Source organism: Mytilus trossulus, chromosome 5 (genome assembly GCF_036588685.1).
Source record: "Mytilus trossulus isolate FHL-02 chromosome 5, PNRI_Mtr1.1.1.hap1, whole genome shotgun sequence".
NCBI lineage: Eukaryota > Metazoa > Mollusca > Bivalvia > Mytilida > Mytilidae > Mytilus > Mytilus trossulus.
The window spans coordinates 61,045,072-61,062,776 of NC_086377.1; the positions used below are offsets into that span (position 1 = coordinate 61,045,072).

The window sequence follows — 17,705 nt, forward strand, 5'->3', positions numbered from 1 at the left end:
CCGGACTTTAGTAGCCACTGACTGGGCAAAAGTAGCCACTGACAGGCCCGATTTAAGAATCCACTGCCTTAATTAAAGTAGTCACTGACCGGACATAAGTAGCCACTGACTGGGCAAAAGTAGCCACTGACAGGCCCGATTTAAGAATCCACTGCCTTAATTAAAGTAGTCACTGACCGGACTTAAGTAGCCACTGACTGGGCAAAAGTAGCCACTGACAGGCCCGATTTAAGAATCCACTGCCTTAATTAAAGTAGTCACTGACCGGACTTAAGTAGCCACTGACTGGACTTAAGTAGCTACTGACTGGAGTCAAGTTGCCACTGACTGGACTACAGTGGCAACTTGCTGGACTTAAGTAGACACTGACTGAACACAGAACTAATAATCAATCAATCAATGGTACTAGACAGACACGCCAAGTCGTGTATTTTTAAACGTGCTAGTTGGCAAGGTAAACGTCACCACTAGAAACTTCGTGACCCAACCGGGACACAATATTCTTACTCCAGAGCTCATCAGTCTTTGTTCTCATTCCTGAATGCGTGCAAAGCGGAAAAGCTGAAAATACCAATTTGAAATAAATAAGAGTTTGGACCCGACCGGGCTGGTCAAACCCACGACCTGACGCACTCCCCGAGACGTGCAGTCTCCTTTGAGCCAAGAGACAAACAATAATTGGTTTGTGATAAGGCAGGATATAAATACACCGTTAACAACAACTATACATTTATTTTTATTTCTACATGCATAAATCTAGCGTCACATATCAGACATGATTTTGTATTCCTTCACAAATGACGACAAAAATATATTATGTACAAATTTATTGTTTTTAATGCTTCCTTTTTCTGCTGTTAAAATACTTTTTATAGCAAAAGTTTCTATTGTCAATCTTGTCATTAATATTTATAGTTTTTTTCGTTCTATTCTCGGTTATTATCTACCAATTCGACATCATTTTTCTCTCTCTTTCATTTAAACTAAACAATTCAATAAATTTAATGAAAACCACTTTCTGTAACTACAATACCAAACTAGCATATATTCAATTCATTTGAGAAAGTAAAGTTGTTTTCTTTTTTATTTCTCTTTATTCTTTATTTACATCATATATTGAGAAAGCTTTGAAAAAAGCTTTCTTTTATTTTTTCTCTTTGTCATTTATTTACAGCATTACTAAGTTTTCTTTTCGTATAAAGTAAAAAAATAAACTAAAAAATATAAAGGTTCTCTTTTCAGTATTCAGTGGCCTAACAATACTCGAGACATGCATGTACATACTTCAATACATTATAAGAAAGAAAAGCTACAAACTTGCAAAAGCAGAATTAGCCAATATGTTTACTTCTTCTTAAAACAAAATAAAAATGTAAAAAAAAATAAAAAATCTTCAAGACATCTTTTTTCCGTTTATCATATATGAAACTACGAAATAATTCTGTCTTTTTCTATAGCAAGCCGTTTTACTATTTATTCTAAACTTCAAGATATCTAATAAAACTTGATGTTAAGATATCTCATATAGTTTTATAAGATATCTTGTATATAAAATTGAGAATGGAAATGGGGAATGTGCCAAAGAGAAAACAACCCGACCATAGAGCAGAGACAATAAATATGTCTTCTGAAATTTTCAAGCTATATATATATATCCAGAGACATATTTGTTATATTATTAATATCCGAACATATTTGTATCAAAAACGTCATTTAGGTTTGTTGGAATTTTATAGATATTACATTGTCTCCTTGACAATAATAACATATTAATTGTTATATTTCATTTCCCTTTTTTTTTGACATTTTTGGATTTGAAGATTTTTTTCGTCAAATAATCGATCTAAGATATCATGTGTTTCAAAACGTTAAACAATATCTTGAAATTCATTACATGACGTCACAAAGTATATCGGTTTTTAGATATTCTAAAAATAACCGTGCGATATGCTTTTTGCCGGTCAATATGCTTTTTGCTATCCGCCGTTTTCTCTCTACCTTCGAAAATATAGTTTAACATGTGACTATCTCTAAACGAATCAAATTTGTTAAAATATACGAATTAATAATATAATACAATATCACTATGTCTCTGATATATCTTATGCAAACTTGATTATACAAGTTATCTTTGGTATCTTGAAGTTAGAATAAATAACGAAACTATTTGTCATTCTTTTTGATAATTGCATTACCGTACTAGGGAGACTTGGAATACACGTTTATCATCAAATATATTTTTTGTTCTTTCTAAAAACAAAATTATAAAAAAATAAATGAACTTTTTTTTCTCTATTTGCATAACATAAAACAACATATACAATATAAAGGTTCTCTCTTTTCACATTACTGCATGCATTACTAGTATAGCATACACTTTAATTCATTTAAGAAGGCAAAACTACACTTTGCAAAAGCTATGAAAACTCATTTTCAATATAAATCGAGGTATATTGTGCCGTTTAAAAATCAAATTGTTAAAAAAAATAAATGCAAACATCATCATTTTTTTCTCCTTAAAAAGTAAAAGGGGTTTAAAATTTTGTCCGCAACTGTACTAGAACTTTAAAAAAACAAATCTTAAAACTAGATATAGAATTATATCTTAAAACCAAATACAGAATATATCTTAAAACTATAAAAATAAAAAAATAATTTGGTAATCAAGTTTGAATCAGACCATCTTTGAAAATGCTTGAAAATCGTCAAATCATGATTATATTTTTTCCTAATACAACTATAGTTAAAAACGATACACTAAAAAAAGCATGCAACTCATAAGCTTGAACCATGCTGATTTGTTAAAAACCTTTAAGAATATATGATGTGCAAAATAAAATTTTAAATTTTCAAAATTATTAAAATAAACATAATACTGTTTTAGATTAAAAACTATCTAAAATCTATGAAAATCATCGAAATGGTATAAACTCGTTAAAATATTCAACTTGTATACGTAGATAAAGAAGTTAAATCAGAAGTTTTAAAATTCGTAATTGCAGATCGCTTCAAAATTGTAAAAAGAACACTTGTAAAACTTGTGAAAAAAGACTAGTTATAAATACAAAGATTTAAAAGCACACATGGGGGTCATTTAAGGTACATGTATTACAATGCAGTGGCAACCAGAGGAACTCCTGTATTGTCAGTGTAAAAAGTGTGTAAAAATTACGAGCTTTGAAGACGAGTCTTGATCATTATAAAACTTGTTTTAAAAGTCGACAAAAAAAGTACAATTATAAAATGTTATTATTTGCAAGTTGGTGAGATAAAAAAGAAATCGGTGAACTTGTTTTAAAATTCTATGATTATCTATAACAAAATAAATAAAATTAAAATCTAATTAGATATACTGGGGTCCAAGCAGGGCGGCAATGGACATTTGAGCGCATTGACAGGACATTTGAGCGAAAAAAAAAGGACGTTTGAGCGCCAAAGTATAGGACATTTGAGCGCCTAAATTTTAGGACATTTGAGCGAAAATAAGAATAAGCGTAGGACATTTGAGCGAAAACAAGTCTTGGATAGAGAATTGTCTTATTGGCAATCATACCACATTTTCTTACGAATATAGTTCATTAAATGAGGAGTTTACCAACAAAAAGATTAAAACATATTTTAATTGTAAAAAACAAAGCACTAAAAACAAAGCACAGTCATAAAACATAAAACTCGGCAACGGCATTATTTACAAGTCTGTTCGGGCTTGGAACTTATATCCCAGGCTTCTGACATAAAAATCCCTCGTAATTTCCTGCTGGCAGTATTTCGAATGCAAATCCCGGAGATTCTGTTCCTTCTCCTTTTCTGTTCGGCTCTGCGGTGCATCAATGTTCAAACTCCGAATTTTTATGTAAGTCACAGATTGCAATTTGATAATAGTGTCAAGGAAAGTATAAATTGATGGATGACTGTGATAGAACTGCTCGTTATAATGGGCATAAAATGATTCGGGCCCATTGTTAGTACGTTTTAACGAGACTTTTAAAAAAAAATCTTAATTCGTGTAAAATTATCAGGGAAAATTTCGCTCAAATGTCCTGTCTGAAAACTCAGGTAAGGTTAATATCCCGGCGCTCAAATGTCCTATGAAGTCGGCGCTCAAATGACCCTATGTGCTTTTTTCTTTTTCGCTCAAATGTCCTATGCCCAAGCAGGGATATTTAAAAAATACATTTTTAAAATCTGTTTTTAAAACTCTAGGGTATAGCAAACAACATCGATAAAAATTAAAATTGAAGTTTTAACACTGGTGTCTTGGACCAATTCACATCTTCTGGTCTCTGGCTAAAAGTATATATATTAAACGAATTTAAAAAGCACCAATTTGACATTTAAAGAAAAATATAGAAATTTAAAATGTTATTAAACGTTTTCGATATTTAAAATTGATAAGACTCTCGCAATCTTGTTATCAAAACGCATTTAAAAGATTTAAAGAATATTTCACAAATTAAAAGTATTAACAAAAAGTTTAAAAAATATATCGTTTCATCTTAAATAAAATATTGTCTTCCATTCAAATCTGGCCATCTTTTTTCGTCATATATAAAGGCGATCTTCTTTCGTCAATAAGGCGATCTTCTTCCATCAAATTAGGCGATCTTCTTTCTTCGTCTTCCGCAGCTACTTCTTAGGGTGTAACAGGTTTCCGTAGTGGACGACCCCTGGGCATCAGAGAACGGACAATGGCGGAGTGTATGGGCGTTATCCCCTGTGGCTTTACACTTCGGGCAAACGTACTTGCGGAGTACTGGGCATATTACTTTTCCCCTATTGTCTTTCAACACATGTGTAGTGTAATATTCTCTGGTTTCACCGTTCCGTTTACAAAGAATGCAGTATTTCTCTTCGGAAGCGGGTTTAGCTGGCATTATCTGGTATTGTAGCGGAGCTTGTACCATATTATCAGAGCTACCGTTCAATTGTCTTAGAAAAGCTGACAAAAGGTAATCACTGGAATATCCTTCATCTGAAAAGCTGTTTTCTCCGGAAGATGCGGTCTCACCGGACGAAAGAGAGTCCGACCGACACAACTGATCCTGATCATTGTTATATATTTGTACAGCCATCATGTTGTTGTCTGTTGCGTCAGGCATATTTTCAAATACATCAAGGTCTTCATCCGAAAAAGAATCAGAAGTAAACGGCTCCGATGATAAAATATCTTCAATTGAGCTAATCGAGTTTGCCCAATAATCAACCTCTGTTTCAGATAACAATTCTGTAGTCTTCTCGACATGTTCTTCTCTTTCTTTAAATAAAAGAGAACTGAAATTCAAATAATCTTTGAACGGACTGTAATCCATCTTATCGAGTCTGCAAATTTGTAACAAATGACGCTGGGTAAGATTTTTCGATGTCGGCGAGATGCTTTTTCCCAGGCTCATTAAAATTTGCATAATAAAACTGCGTAGACATCAAACGGTTTATGGCCTTTGATCTTTTTGATTGACAGGAATATCGCACGGAACAGTGGTCAGTCTAACAGGTAAGGGAATGGGTTAGGAAGGGTTATACTTATTTTGTAGAATAGGGACGGTGATCTGCGTTTCTGTTATAATGTTTCAGAATGGGAAAGTTTTAAAATTAAAAATTATTTTTTTTAAAAATGCTTAATTATTTTAGCAGTTTACAAAAATTAAAACCAACATTCAGCATCTTTTTTTTTTCGTAATGAAAGTATCAAAATAGTTTGAAACTTTAAACATCAAAAGTTTTACCAGTAGAAACTAATTTAAAGAGATTTCGAGAAAGTAAAAGTTTTGGAATTAAATTTGACATATTTACAGTTATAATTGAAGTAGAGTTTTTCTTAGAAATCGAAATACATGTAAATGTGTTCTAGTTGAAGTTCGAATGTTTGAGAAGCAGTTTAACTTCAATAACATTAACGGTACCAATTTTTCGGCACCAGATGCGCATTTCGACAAAACATGTCTCTTCAGTGATGCTCGTGTTAAAAATATGTAAAATCCAAAGCTTATATAAAAGATGAAGAGCTATAATCCAAAAGTTCCAAGAAGTATAGCCAAATCCGTGAAAAGGAATCAGAGCTTTGCCTAAGGGAGATACATTCCTTAATTTATATTTTTTTTATATAATTTTGTAACAGCAAATTTAATAACACAAAAAATCCGTATTTTCATGCCAGTACCGGAGTACTGGCTACTGGGCGGATGATACCCTCGGGGAGTAACAGTCCACCAGCAGAGGCATTGACCCAGTGGTAGTAATAACATTAACGGTACCAATTTTTCTGTACCAGAAACGTTTGAAATAATGTATCAGAGAATTGATGAACAGTTTGCGATCGGGTTGGAGTTCTATTCTAAAACCGAGCTATGGTTACAGAATAGAGACTAGTTAAAAATCGAGAACAATGAATAAAAAAATAAAAATGGTCAAAAATGCATATGGTTAAAAAAAAAATGCAGAATAATTGGGTGGCGGTGCTTAGATATAAAGAATAGATAAATTGGAGGGGAAAATTGAAGGACACAGAACAGTTCATACCATAACTTTTAGTTATATACTCATATGCGGCTTAGCTTAGCGAAAGGTAGTGCGACGTAATCAGTCAAACAAACTTTATTAGATTAACCCTCTAAGGAACGATCGTTTCCATTGGTCAATTCAAACCTTCGACCTCACATCTGCGAAAATAGAACACACGTACTATAACGTTGAATGGACTGATCAATATTCACGTAGCTGGTCAAGGTCGTTTAAAGCTTCCATCGTCGTATTCGCGTACATGATTGTGTTCTTGATTATCCAATCACAATTCTAGCTTTTATAAATGTGCATGTGAAATTCATTGGTTTTATATTTTCTGCAATTGATAACAACATTTTAAACTTAAAAATCTAAACAGTTTTCACATTGAAATATTTCATTCAAATGTCTCCTCTAAATCAAGGGACGACATCAAAAGTTCAATGCAGGATGAAAAAAAAATCTTAATGCACATATTGTTTTCATTGACTACACCCTCCCCCACCCCAAGTTACTCGTCCTGACTGCCTTTTCTTTCACTGAATGGACTCGATGAAAATCAAACACTTTGATATTATTTTCCGAGTTTTAGGTATTCGACGTAGAATAGTGATTTTTTTCTGATTCCGTTCAATTGAGAGAAAATTCCCGAAATTGTTTGTAAATTCATCACATGTTACCAACCATGCTTTGTTAAGAAAAAACGGAGATGGCACAGGGGAATTAAAAGTAGTTTATATATATAACTCCAACGAAATACTGTGTGATGTTTTGCTATTCTCGGTTAAAAACGAACGTAAATTGTATATTCATAATTGTAAATATGAACATGTTAATAGAAACAATCAGTTTTAAAAAAAGTGTTTATTCATTAAATGTATTGATAAAAAAGGTGAGTTTCTTCTTGCACATGCATTTAGTCATCCTTAATTTCTTGATATTTTGTATATCAGTTTATACACGTTTAGTTTTGTATTTTTATTTTAAATACGAATACATATACCACATATACTTTAGTGGATAGTTCAACAATGTTATGCAGCTCTATTCTTACAGTATAAAATTGAAAGATAAATCTTCATCCATTTAAAATCGAAAACAGTAAATTAATATTTAAAAAAAGAAGATTTGGTATGTTTGCCAATAAGACAACTCTCCATAAGAGACAAAAAATGACACAGACATTAACAACTATAGGTCACCGTACGGATTTCAATAATAAGCAAATCCCATACCGCATAGTCAACTATAAAAGGCCCCGAATTCGAACAAGAATTGTTCCTTTTAAACTACGCTTTCTAACAAGTATTAATTTATTATTTAGTTCCACACATGCAAAAGAAATAATCTTCGCCGATGTAACATTTCAATTTATTATAACAACCTGCCTTCACTGAATTCATTCAGGTGCACCAATGATACGATTACAGTTATTTTGTTTCTATCTTTGGGGGACAATTTCGTTTATGGTACGCTTATAGCTACATTTTTGTACTGTGTGTATGTTTTATAGCATGAAAATAATAAAAAGGGAATGTCAGTGCAACCCTCATTAATTATTGTAATGGATCAGTATTATGAGATACTTATTATAAGTGACTATGACATTGTCAGGATTATAACCTATCGGCAGTATGAAAGAAATTAATAGTGGTTCATATATTCATTCGTATAAAAGCGGCACATGTATTTTATTTTATCCTTATATTTCTCATCATGCCGGGTACAAGATAATCGAGTTGCTGCATGCATAAAGAACTTAGAATATTACTTAAAACAAAATATCAGTATAATATTTCGACCCCACTTTTTGAAGTTAACAAAACATCTATTTAATTCTTTTGACCAAAGGTTTGTAAACTATACGAAATCATTGTTTTTACGTTCGTAGTAAGCCTAACATAGTAAAGTCCATTGTCGGTCACCTGTGTCAATTCACGTGCACACTGACTACATTGTTGTTGTATTTAAATCTTTCGGCCAATGAAATGAGATGTAACAAGTTGTTTGTTTATGATACGCCAGAATGTTATCAATGAACTATCAAATGCTAAAGTTGACTGCATTTTAGTATAGTTGACAGTCGAGTTCACGAAAAAAGGAGAAGTACGTAGAAGATCATAGAACATATCAAGTCATACATTGGTCCGGTAACACAGTTATCGTTCTTAGATTATAGGCCCTATAGTGGTGGAACAGTGTGTTACTTACCAATTTTTTGTATACCCCTTCCAAATTTATTTCTTCATGTTTTATGCTTCAAATATCAAGTTTGGGAATGAAATTGCACTGAAAAAATTGGGTGAATGAATTTTTCAGTAAAGAAGTGATTTGGTCCAACTGAAAAAGGTTAAAATTTAGCATTTCGGAAGCTGTCAAAAGATTTCAAGACCCCCTTTATGACATGTCCATATTTTGAGTTGGAGCCGATAAAGTTTTTCTAAAATTTTGATACAAATGTATAATTTGTCCCAAAAGCAGTACAGCACTATAGAATTAGACTCAGGTGGAACTTTTTTCAATTTAATTAATTGTCCAAAAATAATGCACTTCGAAATAACTGTGTTGTCGGACCATACATTGAAATTATTTGATGTCTGGTGGACACGTAGATATAGGATGATGTGGTATGAGTGCCAATGAGGCAAATCTCCATCCAAGTCACAATATATAAAAGTATTTATCTTTATAGGTCAGGTACCGCCTTCAACACGGTGCCTTGGCTCATACCGAACAACAAGCTATAAAGGGCCTAAAAAATTACCAGTTGAAAACCATTCAAACGGGAAAACCAACATGTCTTATATTAGTAAATCTACACCTTTTTATTTTCGAATATTTGTAAAAAGATAAGTTTTGTTAAGCCTTTTAGTTTTGATGTGCTTGGGTTTTTTTTTAAGAATAATAATATATTGAAACTTAAGGAAGTCTGCTCCTCGAGTCGTGCTTTTTGGATTTTTTTCTCAGATAGTCGGAATCCTCTGGTTTTATCCGTGTAGTGCCATTAAAAAAATGCCCATTAACCCCTACTTTTTTGTCCTTTATTTGATTAAAAATGATTTAAAACATCTTTTGTGAATATCTTATAAAATCCTTGTTATATTTTCATTGTTATTTGAAAGAAAAAAAGTGTCAATGATAAATATATGAAAAGTCTATAGAAAATTATTGCCCGTCAAATTTTCAATGGCTTATATCTCGAAAACAGGCACACGGACCCATATTTTTTGTTGCTTTTTTGTTTCTTTATTTACATACTATCAATATATGACAGTCTTTTTAAAAGTTTTCTATTTTAAAATAGAGTAGCGAACATCATTAAAGGATTAGGGAACAACCATTTAACTTCAAAGTTCTGGTTATATTTTTTTCCCTACAATTACTTTTCTTCTTTCGCTAGACAACTTCTACAAACGAAATACTTTGGTCATGTTCATGATATCTGAAATCATTTTATGTCTGTGTCATTTTGGTCTCTTGTGGACAGTTGTCTCATTGGCAATCATACCACATTTTCTTTTTGATATTGAAAATGTTGAAATATTTACCACTGAACATCGGGCGAATATCAATCAATCATTCAAAAAATGACAGTTACTTGTGGTCAAATGCACATGGATAGATGTTACCGGGGGCAGCCCCGATGTTCCGACACCCCGTTAGTCCGACACCCCATTGGTCCGACACCCCACTAGTCCGACACCCCATTAGTCCGACACCTCATTAGTCCGACACCCCATTGGTCCGACTCACCAATAGTCCGACCAATAGTAGTAAGCTGGTACACAGAAACTTACTTAATTGTGAACCTAGTGTTATATCACTTCTTAGAGAGCAATCAGGGACACATCGGTAGCCTACTATTATGTAAATGTTTATCTTTACGAGGAACAACATAAGATAACTTGCATACCGAAACTGAACACACGGCCCGAACACATACTTTCCAAATAATTTAACCCACTATCCGAACGGAATTTCTTGCCCCTCACCCCTCCATTGCGGGAGATGCAAACAACAATCATCATCTTCAACTCATTTATTGGTAAATGAATTGTTTCAATATTGCTGATTAAAGATATTCATTCATTGGTTAGTTTAACCGAAACCAAAAACTGAGTGCTTTTTGTATTTAGATCTATTGTATTTGAAATAAAAGTGAACACAAATTCAGGAATTTTTCGACTTTGATCAAGGGGTACCCCTAGAGTTTCTATGTCAAAGGCAACAAAAAAATCGATCTGTAAGTATACAAGAAAAAAGGACAATACAAATGTTCAAGTGAAACAATCCCTATACATTTTGTTCAGGGGCCAGCTGCAACACGCTTCCGAGTGCGGGAGTTTCTCGCTGCATTAAAGACCCATAAGTGGCCTTCGGCTGTTGTCTATTCTTTGGTCGGATTGTTGTCTCTTTGACACATTCCCCATTTCCATGCTCAATTTGACTATTAAGAAAAATAAAAGTTGTTTAAAACAAAAACTCGCACTCACAACACAGGCACTTGTCTCAAAAAAATTATTCCTATATGCCTTAATATATTAAGGTATATAGGAATATTTTTTTTTAGAGACAAGTGCCTGTGACTCACAACCCGAAACGTAACTAGGTAGGTGATCTGGAAGGATATAAACAACACTACAAAGAAAGTCTCACCAGATAGATGGTCGGTATATTCTTACTTGTTACCGGTATTCGAATGTACAATAGTAGTTTCACGGAACCAAGAAAAAAACACGTACATGTATATAATTACAAAAAGCATCCAGCTAGGCAAGGTATCAAAATATTAACAAAATAAATACAGGTTCAAATACTAGTATTGGAAGTAATGTTATGGCAGTTATGTGTTTGTTTTTCTTTGTCTAATATGTACTGCTTTTTATTTGTATTGTAGTCCTGTAATTTTTTGTTTTCATTTCAATGTTTTATTTAACTGTGCCATTAAAGTGCGAGGTTTGGCATGCCTTAAAACCAGGTTCAACCCACCACTTTTATTCCCCTTTAAAAGTGTCCTGTACCAAGTCAGGAAGATGGCCATTGTTATTATATTGTTCGTTTCTGTTTTCTCTTATTTTTGAGATAAGACGTGGCACGGTACTTGTCTATCCCATATTCATGTATTTGGTTTTGATGTTATATTTGTTATTCTCGTGGTGTATTGTCTGTTGCTTGGTCCGTTTCTATGTGCTGTTGCGTTTCGGTGTTGTGTCGTTGTTCTCCTCTTATATTTAATGCGTTTCCCTCAGTTTTGGTTTGTTGCCCCGATTTTGTTTTTTGTCCATGGATTTATGAGTTTTGAACAGCGGTATACTACTGTTGCCTTTATTTGTGCTATACGCCCGTCAAAATTTTGACTGAATGTAGTATTATATACAAATGTCCGTCTGTCCATCTGTCTGTCCGGTGTAAAGATGTCGCACCGTAACTTGAGAACGACTCATCCAAATTTCATGAAACTTAATATACATTAACATGTAGTTGTTTCTTATGATGGTCAAACGATCTCATCTGTATACTTTTTGATGAAAATAAGATTAAACATTTTTGAGTTACGGGACTTTTTAACTAAAACAGGGGTGTAATTTTTCACATGTCGCGCCGTATCTCAAAAGCCATTTATGATTTATTGCTCAAAACTTAACACACTTCTTAGTTTTATTAATCTAAAGATCTATATACTTTTTGGTGATGTCAGATCATTCCAAATTTTACTTTTAAGTCGTTGAGTATTTTGTAAAAGAAAAAGGGGGAGGGGTGCTCACATGTCGCGCGTATTTCAAAAAAGATTTGTGATAATGGCTTTAAACTTTACAAAATTCTTATTTATATCAATCTAAAGATCTATATACTTTTTGGTGATGATTCAAATTATGTTTTTGAGTTATTAAATATTTTGTAAAATAAGGGGGAGGGGTTGTAGCATGTCGCGCCGTATCTTACAATTTATGATTATTGCTTATAACTTCATACACTTCTTAGTTATATTAATATAAAGATCTGTATACTTTTTGGTGATGATTCAAATTTTTTTTTAGAGTAATTGGTTTTTCGGTACAAAAAAAGGGGGCCCACATTCCGTGCCATACATTTGTATGTCAGAAACTTTAATTTATGATTATTGCATAAAAAATCACACACAAGACGACGGTCGTATCATGCGCTCATGGCGCAGCTGTTCATTAAACAAGTATTGCTGCGCATATATCTACATACGCTGACGTCATCGAATGCAAAATGGAGTTCTTGTATTTTTTTGTCTATCTGATGAGTTAAGCCTTTTTCAACTGATTTTTATAGTTCGTTCTTATGTTGTACTGTTATACCACTGTCCCAGGTTAGGGGGAGGGTTGGGATCCCGCTTACATGTTTAACCTCGCCACATTATTTATGTATGTGCCTGTCCCAAGTCAGGAGCCTGTAATTCAGTGGTTGTCGTTTGTTTATAATGTGTTACATAATTTTTTTTCATTCATTTTTTTACATAAATATTAAGGCCGTTAGTTTTCTCGTTTGAATTTTTACATTGTCTTAGCGGGGCCTTTTATAGCTGACTATGCGGTGTGGGCTTTGCTCATTGTTGAAGACCGTACGGTGACCTATAGTTGTTAATGTTTGTGACATTTTGGTCTTTTGTGGATAGCTGTCTCATTGGCAATCATACCACATCTTCTTTTTTATATTCTTTATCGCTTCATATACCGTATACCGGGTTGTTTTGGCGGGTTGTATATTTTCGAGAATAGAATACAATCTCCAAATTAAATTCCGCAAGTGTACATATAAAGGTATTGATAAAAGTTATGAATCCGCAAAAATAATAACCACCAAAATATTTCGCATGTATATACCTTATTCGATGAAAATCGAGAAAGTTTACACCCGCGAAAGTAACCCGCTATACGGTATATTAATATAACCAATGAAATATCAAGAGCATAAAAAAATTAATTGTTTGAATAAAATTGAAAATGGAAATGGAAAATATGTCAAAGAGACAACCACCCAACCAAAGAGCATACAACATTTCTTTGTGGTCAAAATGTTCAAACGTCTTGAGAAATATATATATCAGTAAAAATTATGCATATCATTGTGACAGTCATGATAATATAACGCATAATAGCTTTCGTATATACCTAGATAAGGGCAGATAAATCATTACCTTATGAACATTTTAACTTGCGTCAGATTTGCTCTAAATGCTTTAGTTTCATAGATATAAGCCAAAAATTGCATTTTATCCCTATGTTCTATGTCGGTCATGTTGGTTGGCAGGCGTGGTCGTCGGAAACATTTTTAAAACTAGATACCCTAGTGATGATTGTGGCCAAGTTTGGTTAAATTTTTGCCATCAGTTTCAGAGAAGAAGTTTTTTAAAAGTTAACACACGACGACGACGACGGACGACGGACGCCAAGGGATGAGAAAAGCTTACTTAAACTTTCAAGTCAGGTGAGCTAAAATGTACATATTTCTTAGCATATGAAAGACATATTACACGGAGTCTAATACACAGCTTGATTTAGACTGAATAGAAGGAGTAGTTGATAATATAAATAGAATAAATTGAAGTAAAAGTTAACAAATCAGAAGATAGTACTGTAACAAAAACGGCGTTCCTCAATTTAAGTTTTTTACGATTTTGCTAATTTTCAGGTAGGCTTCAAAAGGTGGATATGTTGTGTACAAGTTATCATTTTGTACAAATTATAATTTGTACAAATAATAAAGAATGATAAAGAACAATAAACACTATATGTTTTTATTTTGTACATCAGATGTAATGTATGGTCACTTAATAACTATTCAATGGTGGTGTGTATCAATGCTTTTTCCACCTAAATCAATATTATAAATTGTTATAATTACATTAGATGTATGTTTCATTATAATACGTTATTCTGATCGGCTAACTGCACATCACGTGCTATTCCTGAAAAAATTGCATTAGACAATAAAATTTATCATTCATGATGACACGAGGTCCAACAATAAAGTGCACAGGTGAATTAAATGAAAACTTAATAAAAATCGTGTTTTCATGATTCTAGCTAAAAAAATGTAATTATTTACAAAATGTACTTTGGTCAACGCTTTTACACCCAAATAAATTTACAAAAAGCAGCATTCAATTCTTAAGTACAAGTTATAAGTGAATTTTCGTCAAATATTGTACAAATTATAATTTGTACAAAATGATAACTTGTACACAACATATATTTTAAGAATTGAATGCTTCTTTTTGTAAATTTATTGGGGTGTAAAAGCGTTGACCGAAGTACATTTTGTATGAAGCGTATGAATTACAGCTGGCTCCTGACTTGTGACAGGCACATACATACATAATGTGGCGGGATTAAACATGTTAGCGGGATATCAACCCTCCCCCTCACCTGGGACAGTGGTATAACAGTACAACATAAGAACAAACTATACAAGTCAGTTGAAAACGGCTTAACTCAACAGATGGACAACAATACAAGTGGACATTGTCAGGAATTTGTACATCCCAACAACAAATAGACACTAGGAACAGATCTGTAAGCATGATTTTGAGTGTTTTTTTATTTTATATATCTTTTAATGTACGAATGCAGTTTGCAATTATGTTTTCGTCCGTTCAGTATTTCAAGCATTTGCATAGTTATATATATAATGTCATAATCTATGTTAAAAGTGTCGGACAAACGGGGTGTCGGACTAGTGGGGTGTCGGACTAATGGGGTGTCGGACTATTGGGGTGTCGGACCAATGGGGTGTCGGACTAACGGGATGTCGGAATATCGGGGCGACCCCTGTTACCGTGATGAGGAACATGCGAATAAGGAATGAGGGTGGGATGCTTTTTTTTAATCCAGACCCACGTTTATGCAGCGTTGAATTCAGGGGTTTGGGACCCAAACATGTTTTGACTATCAATGAATTTGACAAATAGTTTGAACCACCACCCCACAATATTCTGAGTTAGGAAACCCCTTTTATAAATAGATGGACCCGCCCGTGCTTATGGATGTGTAAACTCTTTAAACACTCATAAGCTAAATAAAGAGAAAATGGAATGTTTTATTGGATGCAATGCAGCTTCAACTATTCAACAGATATTATGTTTAATATAATAAACAAGAGTGTGTCCATAGTCCGCGCTTGCCCCACTCGCACTATCATTTTCTACGTTCAGTGGACCATAAAATTGGGATCAAAACTGTAATTTGGCAATTTAAAAAGATCATATCATAAGGAACATGTGTACTAAGTTTCAAGTTGATTGAACCAACTTCTTCAAAACATACCTTGACCAAAAACTTAACCCGAAGCAGGACAGACGGACGAACAGATTGTACAACATACGAACGAACGGACTGACGTGCGGACGAACGAGCAGCTGACCAACAGACCAGTCAGAAAACAAAATGCCCCTCTACTATCGTTGGTGGGGGATAAAAATACCTGAAAAATCCTTCTTACTCTATGTCAGGATCTTACAATGATATTACATGTATTAGACGAGTTATGTCCAAAAAATGTATATTGATATTGAATAGAAATTACATTTCTCTACTGAAAGGGAGATAACAATGGGATTTGTTAACGTACCATTATGTCTCAGTAGTATCAGCAAATATCTAAGAACATATGATTGATTTAAGAATAACTTCATATGGGGGGGGGGGGGGGGGGTCTCGTTCAAGCTACGTTTTTACTTACCTATAGGACAGACCCCAAGAATTATATGTAAACATTTGTGATTTGATTTGATTTTGACCCTCGCTTTTGATTCATGGAATTAGAACGTGAATATGTGGGGATGTGTTCTTCAATATGGACAAGTATAATAATTTAAAGTGAGTCTCAATTTCTGCAGAAAGAACTATACTTACTGTCCACGGTCTCGCTTATAATTAGTGAAATGACGAGGGTTACTCATTTCCCAAATACTTCTTTTTTCCCCCACCTTTTTTCTATCCGTTTCCCCCTGTGCCCCACGTCGCTACTTGTTTTATCCGTGTTTCCCCTGTACCCCACGTCGCTACTTGTTTTATCCGTTTTTCCCCTGTACCCCACGTCGCTACTTGTTTTATCCGTTTTACTCTTCTACATTCCAAAAATGTACCCCACATCGCCACTCGTACCCCCGTAATCACACGTACTAAAACCTTGTCAACCCTTTCCCTTCTCAATTTGATGAGTATAACTTAAAGTGAATTTGTACTAAAAGCTTCAATTAGTCTGCTCTCTTTACGGGGTGTTTATTTCCAAAATCATAGTATAACCCAAAAGCGTACATCACCCCCTCCTAATATTTGAATATCATGAATATAACTTATATGTGAATCTATATAAGAACTACGTTATGTCGTCTCGCTCTATTAATTTTTACATTATATATAAATTACTGTACTTCCTGGATCCGGAATCAATTTTTTGTCATCGGATTTCCAATGTCAATTTCTGTAAACAAACGATGGAAAATTTCCCGTAAGCTAGTTCATTTAGTAGGATCTTCCGCAATTATTGTTAAGAGATATGCGAGAAAGGCATAATTCGACCAGATAGGGAAAAAAGGTGAGGAATCATAATGAAACAATTGCATCAGATATTATTCGGGTTTTTTATTTGTGTCTGCGTATATTTGATGTACATGAACGTATACCCGGATGTGAAAAGACACAATACCGTAAAAATAGACAAGATAGATGAATTAGGGAATTACGTGCCGTTTCTCGCTTATTCGATCATATCTATGTGCGATATAACACTGAAACTAATAGAATTGTATAAAGTATTCAATTCATCATCTATTTCAAAGTACTATAAACCACTAAACTATACCACGTATCATATGACAATCTATAATTTGTGGAATCAGAGAGAGAAATTATATCCATACCAGGTCGACCAGAGCGGGCGAGCACCAAAAAGCCGAGATTCAAGCACATTGAATCGTGTTATGAAACCTGCTCTCTTCAAGATGGCAAACAAAATCAAAGAATTTAAAGATCTGAACGAAATACACGTTTCTGTTTCAAAAATTAAAAGAACTTCTACGGGAATTGTTATGGATGTTCAATTAATGTCTTCAGTACAAATAGGTCAAATAAAAAGTCTAAGATCGTGGTGTGTAGATAATTTTTATAATAGTGATGCAAAATTGAAATTCCACATTTCTTTTGGATACTTGTACAGAAAAGTTGAAGAAGACCTCA

The 17,705-nt window shown here is 33.6% G+C and overlaps 1 protein-coding gene across 1 annotated transcript; it reads right to left on the bottom strand.

Annotated features, from left to right (window-relative positions):
* Positions 1–4,595: 4,595 nt before the first annotated feature.
* LOC134718150 (uncharacterized) lies at positions 4,596–5,309 on the bottom strand. Its single transcript, XM_063580639.1, has one exon. It carries the CDS (start codon positions 5,307–5,309, stop codon positions 4,596–4,598), a length of 714 nt encoding a protein of 237 aa, XP_063436709.1.
* Between the last annotated feature and the right edge of the window lie 12,396 nt (positions 5,310–17,705).